The sequence below is a fragment of the Festucalex cinctus genome, chromosome 20 (assembly GCF_051991245.1).
Source record: "Festucalex cinctus isolate MCC-2025b chromosome 20, RoL_Fcin_1.0, whole genome shotgun sequence".
Lineage (NCBI taxonomy): Eukaryota > Metazoa > Chordata > Actinopteri > Syngnathiformes > Syngnathidae > Festucalex > Festucalex cinctus.
The window spans coordinates 21,000,909-21,022,174 of record NC_135430.1 but is presented as its reverse complement, the minus strand read 5'-3'; the positions used below and the strand labels follow the sequence as shown (position 1 = coordinate 21,022,174).

The window sequence follows — 21,266 nt, the reverse complement described above, 5'->3', positions numbered from 1 at the left end:
CTTATGCCTGATCTCACCTCTGTCTCTGTACCTTTTGTTATTATAAGAAAATGTCATAGCTGTTCACCAATTTGTAGGAGTAAGTTGTGAATGCTTAAAAATACAGTCAGTTGGACTAAAAGAGTTGGAATTTCAAGTGACAGAACACTTAGAATGACTGATAAGGAATGTAGACCTTAGAATGCAGCCAGACCGCACCAGAGAGAGAAACATGCACACACACACACGTGCACTTCACATTTTTGCAAAATATAACCTTAAACCCTGCATGTCCATTGTGGCCTTTCAATCAATCTCATCCACATTGGCTGCTCCTAAAAAACACGAGAGAATGTGGAAATAAGTCTGCTTGTCAAGAAAGACATGTGAAAGGAATACGTTGGATATTGGTGAAGTGAAATCTGGTCCACGCGTTGTCATCTTACGACCCTGTCTTTCGTTTTGACATTTTTTGTCTTTGCTCACTCATTTCGCTTTTGCTTCTCCAAGGGAATAGTCTCTTCATTTCTGTTCAATTCAGGTGGCACAGACTACCTTTAGTTGTACTACTTGTATGTGCTACCATTCTATTTTTATCTGTGTCCTCATTATATCTGAACCCTGTGGTTATGAATAGAAGGATGCAGAAATCCCCACTGACACAACAGTATTTGTTACAGGTTGAGAATGGCTGCATATGGCAAGTCAGTCACCAAATTCCAAAATGCCCAAAATGAGTAGCAACTGTTTGCGGATATACAGTCACTGATTAAGCAGGCTCTTCGGCTCCAGGGTAAAATGCTTTCAAGAGACCAAGAATTACTTCCTAGAATTTGATGGGGAAAAAAAACAAACAAAAAAAAAACTTGCCAAATTCAAATGCTGTATTTTAGTACTTCCTTTTGTAAGCTAACTTCCCTCAAAAAGCTTTGTTTCTCACTATGGATGTACATTTTTCTTTCAATTTTTTATGGTCTTTCACATAGTAGCCCATAAAAAACATAAACAAAACATACACTACTGTTGCTTTGTGCACTCGAGTTTTCAAGATGTGCTTACTGTAATTATTTTGTCTCATTGTAACAAATGATTAATGGGTTTGTAATTCATGGCCACCTGAGTTAAGGATGTAATAGCTATATCGTCAGTGTAAGGTTAAATTCACACTCCAACCATCAAATGCAGTTACTCTGTGACCTTTTGATGCAGGCAATTGGTTAAAGGTCAAATCTCCATTCAGTAGGGTCTCCTTGTCAATGTTAGGTTTTATGAAAGCCATCCACCACTCAGGAATATTAACTCATTCACATATTGTAACTACATTGATAAAACCTTTTGAATTTGTCTGTCTATTTTAGTGTGATGGGAAACATTTGTAGAAAGTTTAGAAACAATTGGGATACGTTTATTCGTACTTATGACGTGCTTGTTGTGTCCCACTGTAATGGTTTGAAATACAGAACAAGTTTTGTGAATAAGCATTAAAAAAATGTGTGATTCTACATCCTCAAGCTAGAGCAAATGTTACAGCTGTGTTGTTCATAGTATTTTAGGGGGAACATAAACAATTAGTTCTCCATGCTAATATTTAATTTATATATGTATTAATCATCCCTTTTAAAGCACCTCACTGTATTCTGTAAGATATTCCAGAAGTTTAAAATTAATACTTTTTTCCATCATTTTATAGCCATTACATTTCTGAATTTCAACTTTCTGAGTTGTGTCAACACTACTTGCGTCTTGTCATCAGCTAAGAGCAAGTCATCATTTTGACAAAGTTGAGCGATAACACTGTGCCATGCTGCTGACAGAGCACTCTGCTTCACTTGCTTCCTGTCCAATGGAGCAATAGCACATACTTTCTTCACTCTGGGCCGGAAAGCTAGTTTGCATCACCATGGAGACAAACAGGACGTGGTGGTATGAAATTCATCTGCAAGTGTGATAGTTGTAGAGCAATGAACTATGCTGTACTCATTGGCTTAAACAAGGTTGATGATTCAAATGAAAAAAAAAATATGGCGAGATTGACAAACAATTGGTGTAATTATACACTGAGAAACTGCTGACTAGTATGTACAATGGGAAACGTTACAGTAGCACAATGACACTATTTACATGCCTATGATCAGAAATGTAAACTATTAGTACTGATATTGAGTGCATGTTAGTCCATTTTTTGTTTCCAAAGTTCATTTTTATGATAACCTCGAACAACTTGGAAGAACAATCATTGTTCAAGTGTCCTTATAGATTTGTGTGCCTACTAAATAAGGAGCCATTGTGAGCAACTGTGTGACGTCGCCGTGCTCCTTACCCAGCATGCATCTGATTTATGCAATAACATCACTTTGTCAGTGCCTGTCACACCAGTCCGCTAAGGTTAAATCGAGGCAACTAGTCGCTTCAAGTTCAATCAGAAGTGTCCAAAGTCTCAAGTCAACCTTTACAAATTACCAAGACCAGGATGAACGACAAGCTACACAAACTGTCTTACTCGTTGCTAGTAAGTGTGCAGAAACATACTGTAGATGTGGTATATGTGGACTCTGTGACAGATTTGAAGTGTTTCAAATGAATAATCCTTGAGGTAAAATGCAGACTCCAACAGCGTCCAACCAAGTTCTCTTGAAACATTTTAATTGGCTGTTTTACACTCAAGAAGATTACAACATGTATCCTGAACAAAAAACTACTTTTCCACGCATTAATGCAGTATGGGGAATGTAGAATATAAATTGCCAATCAACGATGATTTGACCATTGGCAACATGCATTATGGGCAGAATTGAATCGGTCAATTTGTTATAGTTCAGCAAAACAACAGAAAAAGAAGAAACCAACTAAATCCCACACTTCACAAAATGAACATACCGTAAGCAAACCTTTTCATGGCTACCTGAGGTATGCTAAATGCCTGCAAATGCCAGTCAATCAATCATGTTGAAGCCATCCCCCATGCCAACTACTCCGAATGCCCAATGTGATTTCTGCCTGCAAAATGGCTACATAGGTTTAACTACCGCCTGAGCTCCATGTACTCCTTCCAGTGTAATTGAAGTAGCCACAAGTTTTAAACATCCCCAAGCTGGATAAACCGTCCAAGGTTGCAACTGCACGATTGTCCTTAAAAGAAACACAATCCCTTAATTTGTTTGCTGATGCCGAGACAACAGCGTAGTCATCCTCGGCGCCAGAATCAACAATGAATTCAGTTGAAACAATGGAGCTGATTGAAGCCGCAATGGAGAGGTATTTTTTTTCCAAGTCAAAAGAAACTGCCACAGAAATATTTGAATGTTTTGACTCCCTTAAATCAAATATTTCATCCCGTAAGGAAAAAAAAAAAAAAAAAACAGACCCCTCCGAGCGGATAATGAAGCTTTGGAAAAGCAAACTTAAAAAAAAAAAAAAAAAGTGGAGCACTCATTTCGGTTACAGTCAAAGTCATTAACAGCAATTGAAGAAAAATTAGCTGACCCGGAAGATAGCAACAGGAGACACATTTGTGTTCATCTGAGAGAAAAGACGGCCCAAAAGGTGCACACTCTTTAAAAAAAAAAAAAAAAAAAAAACCTCAACTGTCTCCTTGGTCCCACACCATTAGACGTGCTGACAGAGATCATACACACACTGCATTGAGTGCTTGTGTTTCAATGAGGGCAGGCTTGTTGTGCCTCTTGTGACTGCGAGCCATACATCTGTTGTTTCTGCCATGTTTCATGAGTCACTTTGTAAACTGACTTTGTGGGACTGCAGCGACTTTGCACGTAGTTTGATTGGTGAAATTGAGTCATATGTCTCTACTGGTTACGTCGGATTGGTAAAACGTGACAAGATCCTATGATGTAGGTTCTTGCACATCTTGCTGCTCAAAAGTAAATCCTTGTTGTAGCACGTAGCTACATGCTATCTGCTGCACGTCTACACTACTATGGACTTCTTACTCATATTTTTTTCTTCTAATTCCTTTTGATGGTTGTCATGTGCTTTCGGTGTATGAACACCACCTTCTGTAGCATAGATACAGTAACAGTGGCTATGACGAAGGCCACTGGCGGTAACATGGCCGCCGCATATGTCCATGCATTATTAGTATAGGGTATATGCCACGGAAGAGGCGGGACTGTTTTTGCACATCAGTTTGTTTCCGGTTCCGTTTGCGACGTGTGAGCTGCGTCAAAATACTTGTGCTTCCGACTTTGTACCCCTCGGTTACGCATTCGCAACCCGGACCGGAAACAAACTGATGTGCAAAATAACGTCCCGCCTCTTCCGTGGCATATACCCCATTAGTAGGGCTGTCACGATCGAATCATTTTAGAATCAATTATTCTAACGACTCTTCCATTGAATAATGAAGTATTCAAGTAAGAATTGCCCACCTCTACCTTTTCCACTACAGATGCCCTTCAGGTCTAAATGTTACATCAGCATGAAGAACTCATCTGTGAATGGATTTTGTTGTGAACTATGCTGACACCGATGTGCTTTGCAGAGCAAAGCTGAACTGCTTTGTAAATTAGCACTAAAATCTTAATCGGGTTGCAATCGATGGTGTTGTAAAAGTGACATAAGATGATTTCTGCAGCAAGGTTCAGAAATGGAATGTATCAATGGTGGTTGCAGGTTTATAAACTGATTACATTATAATGTATGCAATAATTGCATTTCATACCTTATCGCTGGCCTCCCCTTTGTGTTTCTCTTGCAGATAAATGAGTTGAGCCATGTTCAGATTCCCATTATGCTTATGCCTGATGACTTCAAGGCCTATTCAAAGATTAAAGTGGACAACCATCTATTCAATAAGTAAGATCTTTGTGTGTGTATTTATATGATGTTTGCATTGTCAATTTTTGTAGTTGACCAAAAAGATTATTCCCCAACCTTGTGTTCCCCCCCCCCTTGTAATAGAGAAAACATGCCAAGCCATTTCAAGTTCAAGGAGTACTGCCCCCTGGTGTTTCGAAACCTCAGGGAGAGGTTTGGCATCGATGATCAGGATTTCTTGGTATGAAAATCGTTGCTAATATTGAATGTATTAATTTCATTTGACACACACAGACTCCTTGTTCATTTTGACAACTGTTAAACTGTTACTTAACTTTAAAATAGTGAATTATGCAAACCATCTTGTGCAATGGGTATGTTTGATTCCTGAAAATTCCAAATACCTGGCCGTAACTATTTAAACAAACGTCAGGAGTATCATTTATTTTGGTTGAGGCCACTATTGTCCACTCTCACTCTGACAACCCCCACTGCTCATGCTGCAGTGAGTTAGCAGAGCTTGGAGGTCATTGTGTCCCAGCTCAGTGCAGCTGTCCATCTTACGTGTTTATATTTGTGTTTAACCTGCTTTAGGTGGGCAGTTGGGAGTGTTAAAGAAGCTAGCTAGTGCAAAGGAATGCCATGACATAGAATTACTTTTCCAATTAAAACAATGAGCACAAATCTACCTTTTCAGTTTACACATTTTTTTTGTAGTTTTTTTTTTTATTTTTTATTTTTTTTTACCTTGATTACAACCAGTTGTTAGAATCAGCTTTAGTGATGCTTCTTTATTCTTACTGTAAACCCATTCAAACTAAGATCTTAGTTTGGTAGAACTGAATTATGTGTCAGCCTTTTCATGCATTTTAAGAAGCAATCTATTTTAGGTCCTGCTGTGAAGCACATGTTATGGCATATGCCTCAAAGGTTATTCCTCCGCAGCAAAAGATGCCTCGAGTTTTGAAGGGGGTAGAGGCGACCAAGGGCATTGGACATCACAAATTCTTGAAGAATGAGGCACACAGACAGGATGATGGGATCATGTTACTTTGAGACTTTTCCAAAGTCTGGACAGCAGCTGCTTGTGTCTGTGTATAGGTTTGGTCAGGCGCAGTGTGTGGGGTCAGAACCCCACATGGTTATATGGACTTCTAGACTAAGCAGTACAAAACAATAAGTGAAAATAAATGCATAAAAGAATGAATATTTGCTCAACGTTTTTTTTTTTTTGTTCTAAAATACTGAACTAGAATTTTCACCAAAATTATTTTGTCTGCGCGTGTGTAGGGGAACCTAAAAAAATATTGCTGATGTCATTCTCTCTCTCTCCACACATCCTACTGTCTTACATTTATGCTGGTGAATAAAAGATGAATGTCGGTAACAAGACAAATCTTATAAAAAAATACAGTATTGCTCTGACAGCATTTTTTTTCCCCACCCCATCAAAAGAAATAACCATTATCTTGTCTGAACAAAAGTATACATGTTGTTGTTCTCTGACTGTTTAAATCTGGACAAATATGATGAATTTTCTTTTCTTTCCTCACAGAACTCCCTGACTCGTAGTGCTCCCTTGAACAGTGAGGCCCAGGGACGAAGCGGGGCCCGTTTCCATACCTCATATGACAAGCGCTATGTCATCAAGACCATCAGCAGTGAAGATGTTGCGGAAATGCACAACATTTTAAAGAAATACCATCAGGTGTGACATTAACACGAAGCTGTTATACTTTTTACAATTTTTGCTACAATATCTTTTTGACTCCAAATACCTTATATTATGTTCTTTTGATGTATTTATTGCTCATTTTTGCAGTTTATTGTGGAGTGCCATGGCAACACGCTGCTGCCTCAATTTTTGGGGATGTACCGGCTCACGGTGGACGGGGACGCAACTTACATGATTGTCACACGCAACGTCTTCTCGCACCGCCTTTCTGTCTTCAAAAAATATGATCTCAAGGTATAAGGCAAGCCCAGAAAAATACACTGCAGTAACATACTGTAATAGCATCCATATTTTGATTTTCTTCCAGGGTTCTACTGTGGCACGAGAGGCCAGTGACAAGGAGAAGGTACGGTGATTTTGTCATTTCAACCTTATTCTGGACATTTTACCCGTTACTGTATATAATTAACAACATTTTGACAAACTTAGTCTTTATGCTAAAATCATTTAATACTCAAAAAATGGATACAGTTGCTGGCAATGTTTGTGTCTGTTTTTTGTAATCATCCCCTGCCCCACTGCTATAAATTGAACAATCCACTCTGACGCATGTACAATATGTTGTGGACGGTACAAAGTAGAAATAAGCAGAATCAAATCTATTTCTTAATAAACGACTGTTTGTATATGTCTTCAAGAAAGAGAATAATTTTGTGTACCGAAATTAAGACTTTGGGTCAATTAGAGAAGTAGCGATGCAGCGAAGAATCCCATCATCAATTTTAGTCCCCAACACAGTTTCAATAAAACTGTCATCACACAAACAAACTCTCTCCATATTGACGTATGCGTTTGCTTTCGGTGGCGCTGACAGTCAAATATTCATGACCTCAGTTAGGGCCTTACTCCATTGCCCCATTCCCGTCTTGTCCCCTGCATGCTATACGTGTTCCTTAGTTTGCTTGAACTTCTCTAACCTTGCTTCTGCTGCTCCATTACTCCCCCTGCTTGCTGTCTGTGTATGAAAGATTTGCGTGTGTGTACCGTTTCAGTTTTATTGAGAATAGCAATGTCTATTTAATGTGATATTGTTGCTTTGTATCAGTTGTTTTATCAGGTTATTTTTTATTTTTAGAAAAGTCACTCAAAATCTGTATTAAGCAGCTGTTATCCCACGTGGAGGGTCTTACCAACAGTGTCTGCTCAGTTAAAATCCCAGTAGGGATCGCTTTCTGGTAAAGGTTGTGTATATGAGAACCACCTTTTCTGACTCAGAAAGCTTGAGACTTTCCATTTTGGTTTATGGTGGCTTAATTGTCATGCCGCATGGAGCGGGGTTGAGATGCAGTGAGGTGTGTCAGACCTCGGGGACTCCCTGAGTTAAATTTAGCCTTGTCGGTGTCAATTCGGGGTTTAAGCTAAGAAGTTGACATTTTTCTACCACAACTATTGCTTAACTCGCCCAGCAGAACACTTCCCTGTAGCTCTGCGGGGAATTTGGCGGTAGTTTAACCTTTTAATGTAATCTACTCTATACTGTACATTAATTACCATTTGGATTACAGTGTTCATTCCCACTCATAGCAGTCCTAGCCATAAAAGGCGGCGTGTCCACCCAGGTGGCGGGCTTATACTGTATTTGTATGTCTACTGATGCAACAGCTGCTACAGTGGTGGTAGAACACACTGGATTGTTCAGTGTTGCTCACTACTGGGCCACCTTAGCAGTCACTTTTATTTGTCACAATTTGTATGAAACTCATGCTCGGGTTTTGTTCAGCTCTGACCTTTTTTGTTTTGTCATGCAGTCATTGTGAAACAAAAAACTGTTTCAAATTGGAGTTTTCACACTAAAGTGCAGTTGTAGTTTTAACTAATTACACTGGTCTGCATCAAAAAATAATCAGAAACGGCAAAGCCAGATTGTGAATTGTGATTCACTCAAGGGAGTTCTTCACATTATTAACCTGGGACTTCACTCGGCAGATCCGTTCGGGAAAGGGGGGACTTGTTGTACAATACTTGGAGCTGGATTTGGTGATGCGCCATTTTTGCACGTTTGTTTTGACCAATCAAGGCAAAGGATGAAAATGTTATCTTGGATGGGGGGGAATATTTTTAAAATCTTTTTTTTTTAACTGCTAAAAAGTGGGAAAAAAATAATAATAAAATATCCCCCTTCCAAGAACAATACATCAACTGCCAAGGGATTCATATTACCGGTATTCATATTTTATCTACACTCTTAGAGGAGATTTTACCTCACTTTGCTACAAGGTTAGTAGTAGTTTTTTTTTTTTGTTTTTTGTTTTTTTGGGGGGTTTTTTGGGGGGTGGGGTGGGGCGGGGGGGGGGTACTTTTCCTTGCAGCCAGTGGATTTGAAACAGGTGAACGTTATCAGGAGCTTTCAAGGACCAGCTAAAGGTAAGTGTCCAAAATGTTATATGCATCCTAGACTTTGTGAGGTTTAGTTGGAAGATGAAGGCATATTTTAGTGGACAAGCGTTCTTGGTTTAAATTGTGGCTACTGGTATGTTTTTCGGCTTTGTTTGGACAAAATAATTGATATTTTTAAAAAATGTAAAATATTTTATATAAAAATGTAGCATATTTCTCAATATGCTCTTTTTTTTTTTTTTTTTTTGTATTTTACATTTTTACTAATGAGATATTTAGATTCTACATCTGAAACTGCCCTAGAAAATATTTTTGGCTACCGTACTTTGTTTACGCTTTTTTTTATGCAGACCAGTGTTATATACTATCTTACATGTCTTTTAATACTCTTAAAAACAATATAACAACATTATTTGGTGGTAGTTAATACACCAAAGCACTCTTGACTATGAGTGACCTCAAGTGAATCTTCAATAATTGTGCGCTGAGAACTTTTCAAGTGTGGACACTTACACACATTTGCTATTGTGTGCATGAGCAGCAAATGAAAGATGAAGAGTTGTTTGTTAAGAAGGTGCAATGTGTGTTTTTAAAACGGCTTCAAATACTCATACAACAAGCATGACAGGGTTCTTTTCTGACTGCATGACTGTTTGCCTTCCATGCATGCATCTGCATGATATATAAAGTTCTTCTGCATCTTTTTTTTATAGATACGTTCGATCTAACACATTCCAGTTTGGACACAAGACCATTCCGTTCCACATTGTTGTTGTTTTACAAACCATACTGTATGTCACATCTTAGGGTAGTTGTCACCGAACCTGTCCATGATTTAGGAAAGACGGGGTAGGTAAAAGTGTCATTTCAGCATTTTTTAATCATTTATAACTTGGGGGGCTGCCAACCCGTCTCCTTCAGCTTTTAACAGGGACCGATTTCAGCAAAATTGACATGAGTGCAAGTAGACGTCCAACACATTTAATGGAAGAAAACAAAGTTGAAGTGATTCTAGGTATATCGTGATTTAATTAAATTTGGCCGAGCCAGTTCATCAATCCAAACAGTTTGACTGGCATAAGTCATTTCCCGTATAATGCCCTCTTCCAACCCTCTTCCAATTTTGAAAGAAAATGTTCTTTTACATTTGAAATACTTTGCCTTTACTTCCAACTTCCTCCCTCCCCTTCCTCTTTCCTTTCTTCTCTCCTTTTCCTCTACCCTGACCGCCCCTTCCTCGCTCCCCCTTTTTCTAGCAGCCGCCCCCACCAGAGGATGTGCCCCTGCGGCCCAAATCTGGTAACGTTCAGCAAAGGCTGCAAACACTGCGGATCGCTACGCGCTTTTACTGCGCCATGAAACACGTAAGAGATGTAAGACAACCAGGGCTCATATACCAGGCATGATCTATTGTAGTTATTTTTGTTTCCGGCCAAGATTCCTTTCACCTTGCAGGAAGTAGGGTTTTTTTTCTGTGTTTTTTATTTTTAAGGTCATACATTGTACACTAGACATCCAACCTTTTTTCAATTTCTCAGCAACAACAACTTGAAACAAAGCAAACTAGGAAGGTCAAACTATAGTGGTCGATTGTGAATAAAATACATGTAAAATATAGACTTTACAGCATTTTTTTCTTAAACTTAAAAAAAAAGTCAGGAAAGCATTACTGTCCATCTTATTAGAGAGTCATCGAGACGATGCTAGAATGCAGAGAATGTGCCTTTAAAGCATTTGAGCACTGATGAGATTTACTGGCTTGCTGCCCCTCTGTTGGCAAACCACTTTGTTTTGTGGGGGGAGAAAAAACAAAAAAATTGGCACTCGACAAGTAGCTGCCTTCAGTACTGTAGTTAAAAGGATGTCCAAGAGATGACTCAGATTAGACACTTTATTTTTTTCTTCCAAGTACAGCATGTGCTGTTCCTCTGACCCAAATACAGTGTGACTCCAGACTGGATTCTGTATGTCCTCTACCTCCTCAGGACTTACAGCACTGTTTACCAGTTTGATGAAATTGGATTTTTATTTTAATGGGGCTAATATGAAAATGTTTTTTATGCCACTTGTGTGTCTATACTACAAACAATATCGGCACCAGCTGACATTTGAGGCTCAGACTTCAAACTATAATTAGACATATTGATAATGTGCTCGAAGGCCAAACTATCCAGCCATTTTTTTTTATTGCTTATTTGAGGTCCATGTCTGTTTATATGTGTCCTATTTTTGGAGATGTTGTCTATGATGTTCTGTGTCAAGGTGTAGTCTATAATTGTGTGTATGTGTGTGTGATGTCTAAGCTCTTTCTACTGCTTCAAAGTTGTGTGTTGCTGCTCTTTCTTCTGCTGCCATAGAAACGCTGTAGTAGCCAAACTGCTGCTGACCCCCGCTCTTGTGACCTCATTTCCTGCTCTCGTTATCCTAAACATTAGGCCCCTATCTCGCTTGAACACCTCTCCCTCACACAGGCGGCTGCCAGGATGACCAAATCTTGAGTTTGAATTATTTATATTTACCCAATGTTAGGCATTTAAATAGTTATTTATCTTAAGGGTTAGGTTTAAAACCAACTGTCATTCTGAGGCGTTTCTTGGCTTTGAGTTTTAATATGCAAAACAGTGTATGGATCTACCAGATGCTTCAAAAATATGTTCAAAATGCTGAATGGCTAAAATGAATCGAGCAGTTCTTCCTATTTACTTGAAAAAGGAAAAGAATGAAGGAAAATCGGATGACTTGTGAACACTGCATCAGATGGGTCTGTACATATATGCGCATGCCGCATGCACTCGATGACACAGTTGACCTGACGTGTGGCTTGCAAAGAGGTTGACCTTGGTTTGGGCAGAGTGTCTGTGCTTGTTACCTGGACAGACGGGCGTGGCTCACAAACCACTGGTTCAAAAGCCTCAATTGCACTGCTACTGGGTGTTTCAACATGCAGAAGATACGCTTTCAAATTGCTGCTTGACATATTTCAGAAGAGAAATGTACATTTTGAAATACCCAAGTAGATGATGGAATGACATTGATGCTATAGACTGTGCTGTTTTTCCATACACTGGGGAAAACAGAACAGCAATACTGATGCTGGTGTTAATGCATTTCTTTTCAAATCAGTCATTACAAACTATAAGTAAAAATGTTGCTTCATTATAGTCTTGTATGTCGGCGTCACTTGAAAATAAAACACTTTTGCATTGCACCAGCATTCTGGCATATGTTTTGCCCAGTCCTCCCCAATTCCGGATTCTAATTGTTGTCAACCGTGTCCACTAATGTCCCATGCTAATGGCTAGGCTAAGGAGCTGCCTACCTACAAGGACAATGACTTCATCAACGATGGCCAGAAGATCTGCATCAACGACGAGAACAAGAAAATGTTTTTGGAGAAGCTTCGGAAAGATGTGGAGGTACGTCTTTCTCATACATTAGGTCAGCAAAGCGGGAACTTGTTTTCGTGCCCAATGCTGCATTCGAGGAAAGTGGGAAGTCGGACTTTTCAGACTTCAAACCAGAAAATGCCCCCTTGAACTCGGAAAAAACTTGCAAAGTCGGGGGGGAGGAGTACCCCGACTTCACTGACCGACATTGATGTGACGTCACTCTACAATGGTGACCCCTTTGGAAACAGACCGTGAATGGTAAAAGTCAATTTACTCGAGTAGAAAACTCTTGATAGCTTTCTTCATTCATAAATATTCAACATAACTTCACATAATACAATGTATGTGACAGTATGCTCATGCTGGGATCTCCCTGCATGAAATTATACAGTGAGCTACTGAACTGTATGAAATAAAAGAAATCAATTAAAAAAAAATAATAATAATAATCAATAAATGAAGCAGTTTGCTGGAGGTCAAAAGGTGTTTTGAGGTCCAACAAAAAACAATTTATCACCGTGCACCATTTTGATTGATTACTTTTGCCTTGAATGCTTTCAGGTCGGAACTGGGAAATGCCAACTGGAATAATTCCAACTTCCGACCTTCCTTGAATGCAGCATAAAACCCACTGCACACCCGATGACGGAAGGGTTTAAACTGTTTAATGCCACTTTGTTGAATTTTATTACATATTGTGTATTTTCAACAACTGCATAGCTCATCCTTGCAAGAATCGACAGACCGTCCATTTACATGATTGCGGTTAGCATTGATAATCACCACGTTGTAGCCCAAACATTTTTAACCGAGGGCCAGAAACAGGAAAATGTAAAAATCCAAGGGCCACTATGACATTGTTCGACTTGCATATTAGTTCATGTTCATTTCAACAAAATATGCTAATCAATGTGATATATTCACAAATCTGACTTTGATCAAGAAAATTCTTGTTTTTTTTTTTGTTTTGTTTTTTGTTTTTTTGTATATGCTGTGGGCTAAAAATTTGACAGTGAGCCGCGAATGGCCCCCGGGCCATAGTTTGGACAGAACTGTTAGCAATGGATGTTCCATCCATCCATCTTCTTCCGCTTATCCGAGGTCGGGTCGCGGGGGCAGCAGCTTTAGGAGGGAAACCCAGACTTCCCTCTCCCCAGCCACTTCAACCAGCTCCTCCGGCGGGATCCCAAGGCGTTCCCAGGCCAGCCGAGAGACAGACGTCTCTCCAGCGTGTCCTGGGTCGCCTCCCGCCGGTGGGACATGCCCGGAACACCTCCCCAGGGAGGCGTCCAGGAGGCATCCGAACCAGATGCCCGAGCCACCTCAGCTGGCTCCTCTCAACGCGGAGGAGCAGCGGCTCTACTCTGAGTCCCTCCCGGACACTCATTTCGGCCGCTTGTATCCCGGATACAAGCGGCCGAAGCGGCAATGGATGTTAATAATAATAATAGTAGTAATAATAATATTTATTTATTTTAGAGGAATGTGCAGACCCTCGTGTACTACAGGCTTTAATAGACCTTACAAGCTCTTATTTTGAGAATGAGATCATCCTCTTAGTTCTCCCAATTTAATCCCTCATGCCCCACCCCCTTTCCACCCACCATCCTCAGTTCCTGGCACAGCTAAAGCTGATGGACTACAGTTTGCTGGTGGGGATCCACGACGTGGAACGAGCAGAACAGGAGGAGGTGGAGAGCGAGGACAACGAGGCCGAGGAAGAGGGCGGGGAGAGCGACGGAGGGGCCATCGGGACCCCCCCTGACAGTCCCAGCAACACCCTGGACAGCACGAAGCCCCTCTCCCCGGGAGAGTTTGATCCCACCATTGACGTCTATGCCATCAAAAGCAGCGAAAGTGAGGCGGCAATGCCCGAGCTGGAGCGCCCCCTGGTGGACGTGTGCTCACGCCAACTTTGTTTTGTCCTGCAGGTGCGCCCAGGAAAGAAGTTTACTTCATGGCCATCATCGACATCCTGCAACATTATGATGCCAAGAAGAAGGCCGCCCATGCCGCCAAGACGGTCAAACATGGCGTAAGAAGCAAACGTTGGAATGTCAGAAGAAAAAGTGACGTTTGTGGATGTGAAATTATTTTTTTTGTTTTTGTCTGTGTAGGCTGGAGCCGAAATCTCGACAGTGAACCCTGAGCAGTACTCCAAGAGGTTTCATGACTTCATCACCACGATTCTGTCATAGCCCCCACGGCTCGGGGAGTGGGCGGTGGGGTTAAAAATGTGATGGGGAGAATGAAGGTGCTGTGATGTCTTTGTATGACTCTCCCTTGCCCATTTCCATCTTGGTGGGGTGCCACACCCTGCAGCAGCTAAAAAAAAAAAATATCCTTCGTTTACATTCAACCTCTCCTTCAGTTTCTTTGGAAAGAGGCAGTTGTCAAAAGCAAGTGTTTGTTTTTATGTTTCAACGTGGAATTAGACCTTTTGTGTTGTCATTATGGTGGAAATGTGGCTTTGAAATGGCCTCGCACAGCTCAGTCTTTGTTTGTGTCAGACTCGCCCTCATGATATCGGCAGGTGAGGGCTTTAGAAATTAGGAAACAAAAGTCTTCCAGTAGACGATCGAGCCCACCGCTCACCGACTGCCAACATCCGGGTTCTTCGCGTTTCGTCAGTTGATCTTGTTGCCGCGCGCTCTTGCCATATGTCGATACGGCGCACTCTCGTGTCATTTTATTTGCGATGCCCACTGAATGCGTTTGACTGAGTCAGGGAAGTGTTAATAACGCGATGGCGACAGGGAATGAATGATATGATGCTCGACCTTGTAAAAGTCACATCGGGTGTCGCCGTCTTTTTCGGGAATCAACTGCAGCCATGAACGGGCTTTCGCCATCAGCACCTTATGTTTAAAAAAGTAAAAAAAAAAAAACAATTTTGCACTTTTTTGTCATTACAGTCCACAAGGATTTGAACTTTTATGACATTTGTTGCAACTGAGAGGACTCTTATCAATGTGTGGAAAAGTTGCAGGGACTTAACCTCCTTTTGGAGACCAACCAGAAAAGTATTAGATTGGGACAAGGGGTGGAAAACACGTCTTTAAGATTGGCACAACACTCCCCCCTCCTCCCCACGCACATTTCCACATGATTCACCTTTGACTTGAATAAGAATCTTGAGCGCAAAATGATTCGTCTTTCCATGAGCTGCATCCAGAAGGGGGAAAAAAATGTTACTGCGATATTTGACACATTTTGTTTACAGAGCATCTTAAAAAGAGGAACCTTGCCCAGTCGATAGTTGCGAGATGAACTTTTACTTCCTGCATTTTAGCGCCACGTGCTTTTGTGTGCGTCTTTTTAAATCTGGTGCAGAGAGTTGCAGCCCCCCTCCCCACCCATTATTTGTTTTTTGTTGCCATGAGTCTCGTTAACCTCTGTTGATATAACTTTCCAGGAAAGTCTTTTGGGGAGATGATAGAGGAGGATGTTTTCGTTGCGTTGAGAGGGTTTTTGTATATTTTGCACACAAGGAAAGTTAAGTAAGCAGATGTTACGAACAACAAGCCCAATTATTTGATGCGCTCTTAAGAAAGGGAAATGCAATATACGTGCGTGCGTGAGTGTGTGTTGAAGTGCGAAAAGTGCTTGTGCGCGTGACGTGTAGTACTTCTGTATAACTAAAGCAAGTAACGTCGTCTTCTTTGACCTGTTTTAACCCGTGCAGAGTTTCCATCGCAATTTGTTTGTGTAGATATCAGATTATATTCACATTTATATTTTTACATTGGATTTTAGTCATGAATAGTTGTATTAAAAATAAAATACAATAAAAACGAGTCACCCATGGGGATGAATGATGGTGCTGTGGTAAATGAAGAATAATTATGCTTGAATTTCTAAAATGCTTACTCTGATGTGCTTAAAAAAAAAAAAAAAAAGTCATGAAAAAAATTGCATGTCACAGGACTAAGTTTCCTTTTCTCTCTAGTCAGTGTTGTCTGTTCAGGTTGTTTTTGTGTCCCTATACTTTTGATGTGTGAGCTGTTTTACGTCATATAATACCCCTCACCATGCTTTAACTGTTTTCATTGTTACACTGTGCAAGATGTGTGCCTTTATACTCCGGAAATTATTTAATTTTATATTTTGTAATCTTTTTTTTAAATAAATGTCAAATGTTATTTTGATAATAGGGTGTTTACTTTGCCATGTATTACAGCCCTGTGTCCACATCCTTAACAATTGTGTTTCATGTTCATATTTTGAATTGTAAAACCATGTGAATGATGGTGTTAAACCAACTTTAAAAAAAAAAAAAAAAAAAAACTGTTCACATTTGAGATGTATTCATACATGCGATTGTCTCCCTTCAAATGCTTGCCCTGTCTTTTGGCCTGTGTGCATGTGTGTGGACGTGCTTCTGACTTGCAGCTTTGCCCTTTCGCAGGAGGCTGCCAGCCATCACACGTGTATCTTTGTTGTGTGCGTGTTGTGTTGTTTCATACACTTGACTTCTATTTTCTTGCCTCCACGTGTCGTAGGGATGTGTGCACCAATTTTAAGTTTTGAAAGCCATCCCATCAGCGTGTATCCATAGGATTTCTCTGCGGAAAGGTAGAATGGTGGAAGAATCACCTTTAATTCTGCTCTTAGCCCTGGAGGCTGTCTTTTAAAATGAAAGGGAGTTAATTGGAGACAGCAGTGCATGCTAGGTGGCTGTAATTTTTTGTAGTTTATTTGAGTTATTTTAACAGTTAACAGAATGAGGGTAATGCCAGACCAGCAGAGTGCTACTGCACCTTCAAATGCATTTTTTGTTTTTTTGTTTTTTTGTTTTTGTCTTTGCTTGTGAATGCTCTCTAGCTGCCTCTTGACAACTTGCCAAAAGGATTTTTCAACTAACCAAATGACATGAGCCCGAAGGGCATTGTAATGTTTCAAATGTCTCTTTTGTCTGACTTTTACAGAACGTAAAAGCGGAAAGTTGACACTTGGTGTTTATGTAAATCTTAAAATGGCACAAATTTTACTCAAGGTCGGGCTTAGAGAGAGACTGAAAATGTGCTTGTTGGCTTCCATATTACAATTTTTTTTTTAGGACTGAAAACATCAGTGCCCAAAGAATTTCAAGCAACTTTCCGAAACAAGAAAAGTTAGGCCCAGGCAGTAGAGGACACTTCTATTTGTTCAAGCATTGCGTGTGTGTGTGTGATTGTGTTTGTGTGAATGTGATTGGTGCTGTCTATGGTTTGTGAAAGTTCAGTGGCATCATGCCCCCTCAAAAGATGTTTATTGTTCTTAACATTTAATGAAGATAATCCGCGTTCCATAAGAATTCACTCAAACCAATTAAAGCACTTGTTCTGCTTGACTAAAACTGTGTTGGTTCCGTTTTTGAGTCATGTTTATTTCACCAACCTTGAACACATGAAAATAAAAGCATCAATATTAGTCTGGTGCACATTTATCATTCAGCTTATGTTCAGTGTTGGCCACTTTTGAGAGAGACTTGACATGTGCCACTGCTGCAGCTGCTTCGAAAATGTGGCGGACGCAGCTGAGCCGCAGTGACGAGTCCCGGCCACCAGGAGGGACTACATAGCTTGGTCCCACACACGTCCACATAGATTTTTTTTTGTTTGTTTGTTATTTTTTATTTAAAAAGCCTTACTACACATGTGTTTTTTTTTTTTTTGTTTTTTTTTTTTTTTTTAAAGCCTTACTATACATGATCGTTTAAAAAAAAAAAAAAAAAAAAACGACCATGTATAGTAAGGCGTTTTTTATTTTAGGGAAAAAAACGACCATGTATTAGTAAGGCGTTTTTATTTTAGGAAAAAAACGACCATGTAAAGCAAGGCGTTTTTTTTGGGGGGGGGGGGGGGGGGGGGGGAACGACCATGTATAGTAAGGCGTTTTTTTTGGGGGGTGGGGGGAAACGACCATGTATAGTAAGGCGTTTTTATTTTGGGGGGGGAAAAACGACCCATGTATGACTCTTGAACACATGAAAATAAAGCATCAATATTTTTTTTCCCCCCCAAAAAAAACGCCTTACTATACATGGTCGTTTTTTTTTCCCAAAATAAAAACGCCTTACTATACATGGTCGTTTTTTTTTCCCAAATTAAAAACGCCTTACTATATATACATGGTCGTTTTTTTTCCCCCCAAAAAAATGCCTTACTATACATGGTCGTTTTTTTCCCCAAAATAAAACGCCTTACTATACATGGTCGTTTTTTTTCCCCCCAAAAAAATGCCTTACTATACATGGTCGTTTTTTTCCCCCCCAAAAAAATGCCTTACTATACATGGTCGTTTCCCCCCCCCCCAAAAAAAAAACCCGCCTTACTATACAAGGTCGTTTTTTTTCCCAAAATAAAACTCCTTACTATACATGGTCGTTTTTTTCCCCCCCCAAAAAAATGCCTTACTATACATGGTCGTTTTTTTTCCTCCCAAAAAAACGCCTTACTATACATGATTGTTTAAAAAAAAAAAAAAAAAAAAAAAACATGTATAGTAAGGCGTTTTTATTTTAGGAAAAAAACGACCATGTATAGCAAGGCGTTTTTTTTGGGGGGGGGGACGACCATGTATAGTAAGGCGTTTTTTTGGGGGTGGGGGGAAACGACCATGTATAGTAAGGCGTTTTTATTTTGGGGGGAAAAAAACGACCATGTATGACTAAAACTGTGTTGGTTCCGTTTTTGAGTCATGTTTATTTCACCAACCTTGAACACATGAAAATAAAGCATCAATATTTTTTCCCCCCCCAAAAAAACGCCTTACTATACATGGTCGTTTCCCCCCCCCCCAAAAAAAACACCTTACTATACATGGTCGTTTTTTTTTCCCAAAATAAAAACGCCTTACTATACATGGTTGTTTTTTTTTCCCAAATTAAAAACGCCTTACTATATATACATGGTCGTTTTTTTTTCCCCCAAAAAAATGCCTTACTATACATGGTCGTTTTTTTCCCCAAAATAAAACGCCTTACTATACATGGTCGTTTTTTTTCCCCCCCAAAAAATGCCTTACTATACATGGTCGTTTTTTTCCCCCCCAAAAAAATGCCTTACTATACATGGTCGTTTCCCCCCCCCCCAAAAAAAACCCGCCTTACTATACAAGGTCGTTTTTTTTCCCAAAATAAAACTCCTTACTATACATGGTCGTTTTTTTTCCCAAAATAAAACTCCTTACTATACATGGTCGTTTTTTTCCCCCCCCAAAAAAACGCCTTACTATACATGGTCGTTTTTTTTCCTCCCAAAAAAACGCCTTACTATACATGGTCGTTTTTTTTCCCCAAATAAAAACGCCTTACTATATATACATGGTCGTTTTTTTTTCCCCCCAAAAAAATGCCTTACTATACATGGTCGTTTTATTTCCCTCAAAAAACGCCTTACTATACATGGTCGTTTCCCCCCCCCCCCCCCCAAAAAAAAACGCCTTACTATACATGGTCGTTTTTTTTCCTCCCAAAAAAACGCCTTACTATACATGGTCGTTTTTTTCCCCCCAAAAAAAAACGCCTTACTATACATGGTCGTCCCCCCCCCAAAAAAAATGCCTTACTATACATTGTCGTTTTTTTTCCCCCAAATAAAAACGCCTTACTATACATGGTCATTTTTTTCCCCCCCAAAAAACGCCTTACTATACATGGTCGTTTTTTTCCCCCCCAAAAAAACACCTTACTATACATGGTCGTTTTTTTTCCCAAAATAAAAACGCCTTACTATACATGGTCGTCCCCCCCCCCCCCCCCAAAAAAAAAACGCCTTACTATACATGGTCGTTTTTTTTCCCCCCCCTAATAAACGCCTTACTATACATGGTCGTTTTTTTTCCCCAAATAAAAACGGCTTACTATACATGGTCGTTTTTTCCCCCCCAAAAAAAACACCTTACGATACATGGTCGGTTTTTTTCCCAAAATAAAAAGGCCTTACTATACATGGTCGTTTTTTTCCCCAAAATAAAAACGCCTTACTATACATGGTCGTTTCCCCCCCCCCCCCCCCCAAAAAACGCCTTACTATACATGGTCGGGGTTTTTTCCCCAAAAAAAATGCCTTACTATACATGGTTGTTTTTTTCCCCAAAATAAAACGCCTTACTATACATGGTCGTTTTTTTCCCCCCAAAAAAACGCCTTACTATACATGGTCGTTTTTTCCCCCCCAAAAAAACGCCTTACTATACATGGTCGTTTTTTTTCCCCCAAAAAAAACGCCTTACTATACATGGTCGTTTTTTTTCCCCCCCAAAAAAACGCCTTACTATACATGGTCGTTTTTTTTCCCCCCCAAAAAAACGCCTTACTATAACATGGTCTTTTTTTTTCCCAAAATAAAAACGCCTTACTATACATGGTCGTTTTTTTCCCAAAATAAAAAACGCCTTACTATACATGGTCGTTTCCCCCCCCCCCCAAAAAAAAACGCCTTACTATACATGGTCGTCCCCCCCCCCACAAAACGCCTTACTATACATGGTCGTTTTTTTCCCCCCAAAAAAACGCCCTTACTATACATGGTCGTTTTTTTCCCCCCCAAAAAAACACCTTACTATACATGGTCTTTTTTTTTTCCCAAAATAAAACTCCTTACTATACATGGTCGTTTTTTTTCCCCCCCAAAAAAACGCCTTACTATACATGGTCGTTTTTTTTCCTCCCAAAAAAACGCCTTACTATACATGGTCGTTTTTTTTTCCCCAAATAAAAACGCCTTACTATATATACATGGTCGTTTTTTTTTCCCCCCAAAAAAATGCCTTACTATACATGGTCGTTTTATTTCCCTCAAAAAAACCGCCTTACTATACATGGTCGTTTCCCCCCCCCCCCAAAAAAAAACGCCTTACTATACATGGTCGTTTTTTTTCCTCCCAAAAAAAAACGCCTTACTATACATGGTCGTTTTTTTCCCCAAAATAAAAACGCCCTACTATACATGGTCGTTTTTTTTCCCAAAATAAAAACACCTTACTATACATGGTCGTTTTTTTTCCCAAAATAAAAACACCTTACTATACATGGTCGTTTTTTTCCCCCCAAAAAAAACGCCTTA

The 21,266-nt window shown here is 39.9% G+C and overlaps 1 protein-coding gene across 8 annotated transcripts in view; it reads left to right on the top strand.

The window, feature by feature from the left end:
• pip4k2aa (phosphatidylinositol-5-phosphate 4-kinase, type II, alpha a) overlaps window positions 1–17,554 on the top strand; it is a 43,520-nt gene extending 25,966 nt beyond the window's left edge. For 4 of the 8 annotated variants that reach the window (XM_077508766.1, XM_077508765.1, XM_077508767.1 and 1 more), the window contains 10 exons: window positions 4,697–4,794; window positions 4,900–4,996; window positions 6,311–6,463; window positions 6,578–6,724; window positions 6,798–6,836; window positions 10,084–10,200; window positions 12,130–12,243; window positions 13,830–14,073; window positions 14,148–14,251; window positions 14,334–17,554. In XM_077508766.1, coding sequence (XP_077364892.1) covers window positions 4,730–4,794; window positions 4,900–4,996; window positions 6,311–6,463; window positions 6,578–6,724; window positions 6,798–6,836; window positions 10,084–10,200; window positions 12,130–12,243; window positions 13,830–14,073; window positions 14,148–14,251; window positions 14,334–14,414 — 1,161 coding nt within the window. In that variant the 5' untranslated portion in view covers window positions 4,697–4,729 and the 3' untranslated portion in view covers window positions 14,415–17,554. The remainder of the gene's footprint in view (window positions 1–4,696; window positions 4,795–4,899; window positions 4,997–6,310; window positions 6,464–6,577; window positions 6,725–6,797; window positions 6,837–10,083; window positions 10,201–12,129; window positions 12,244–13,829; window positions 14,074–14,147; window positions 14,252–14,333) is intronic. The other 4 variants (XM_077508763.1, XM_077508761.1, XM_077508762.1 and 1 more) reach the window with 4 other exon arrangements.
• The last annotated feature ends 3,712 nt before the right edge of the window (window positions 17,555–21,266 follow it).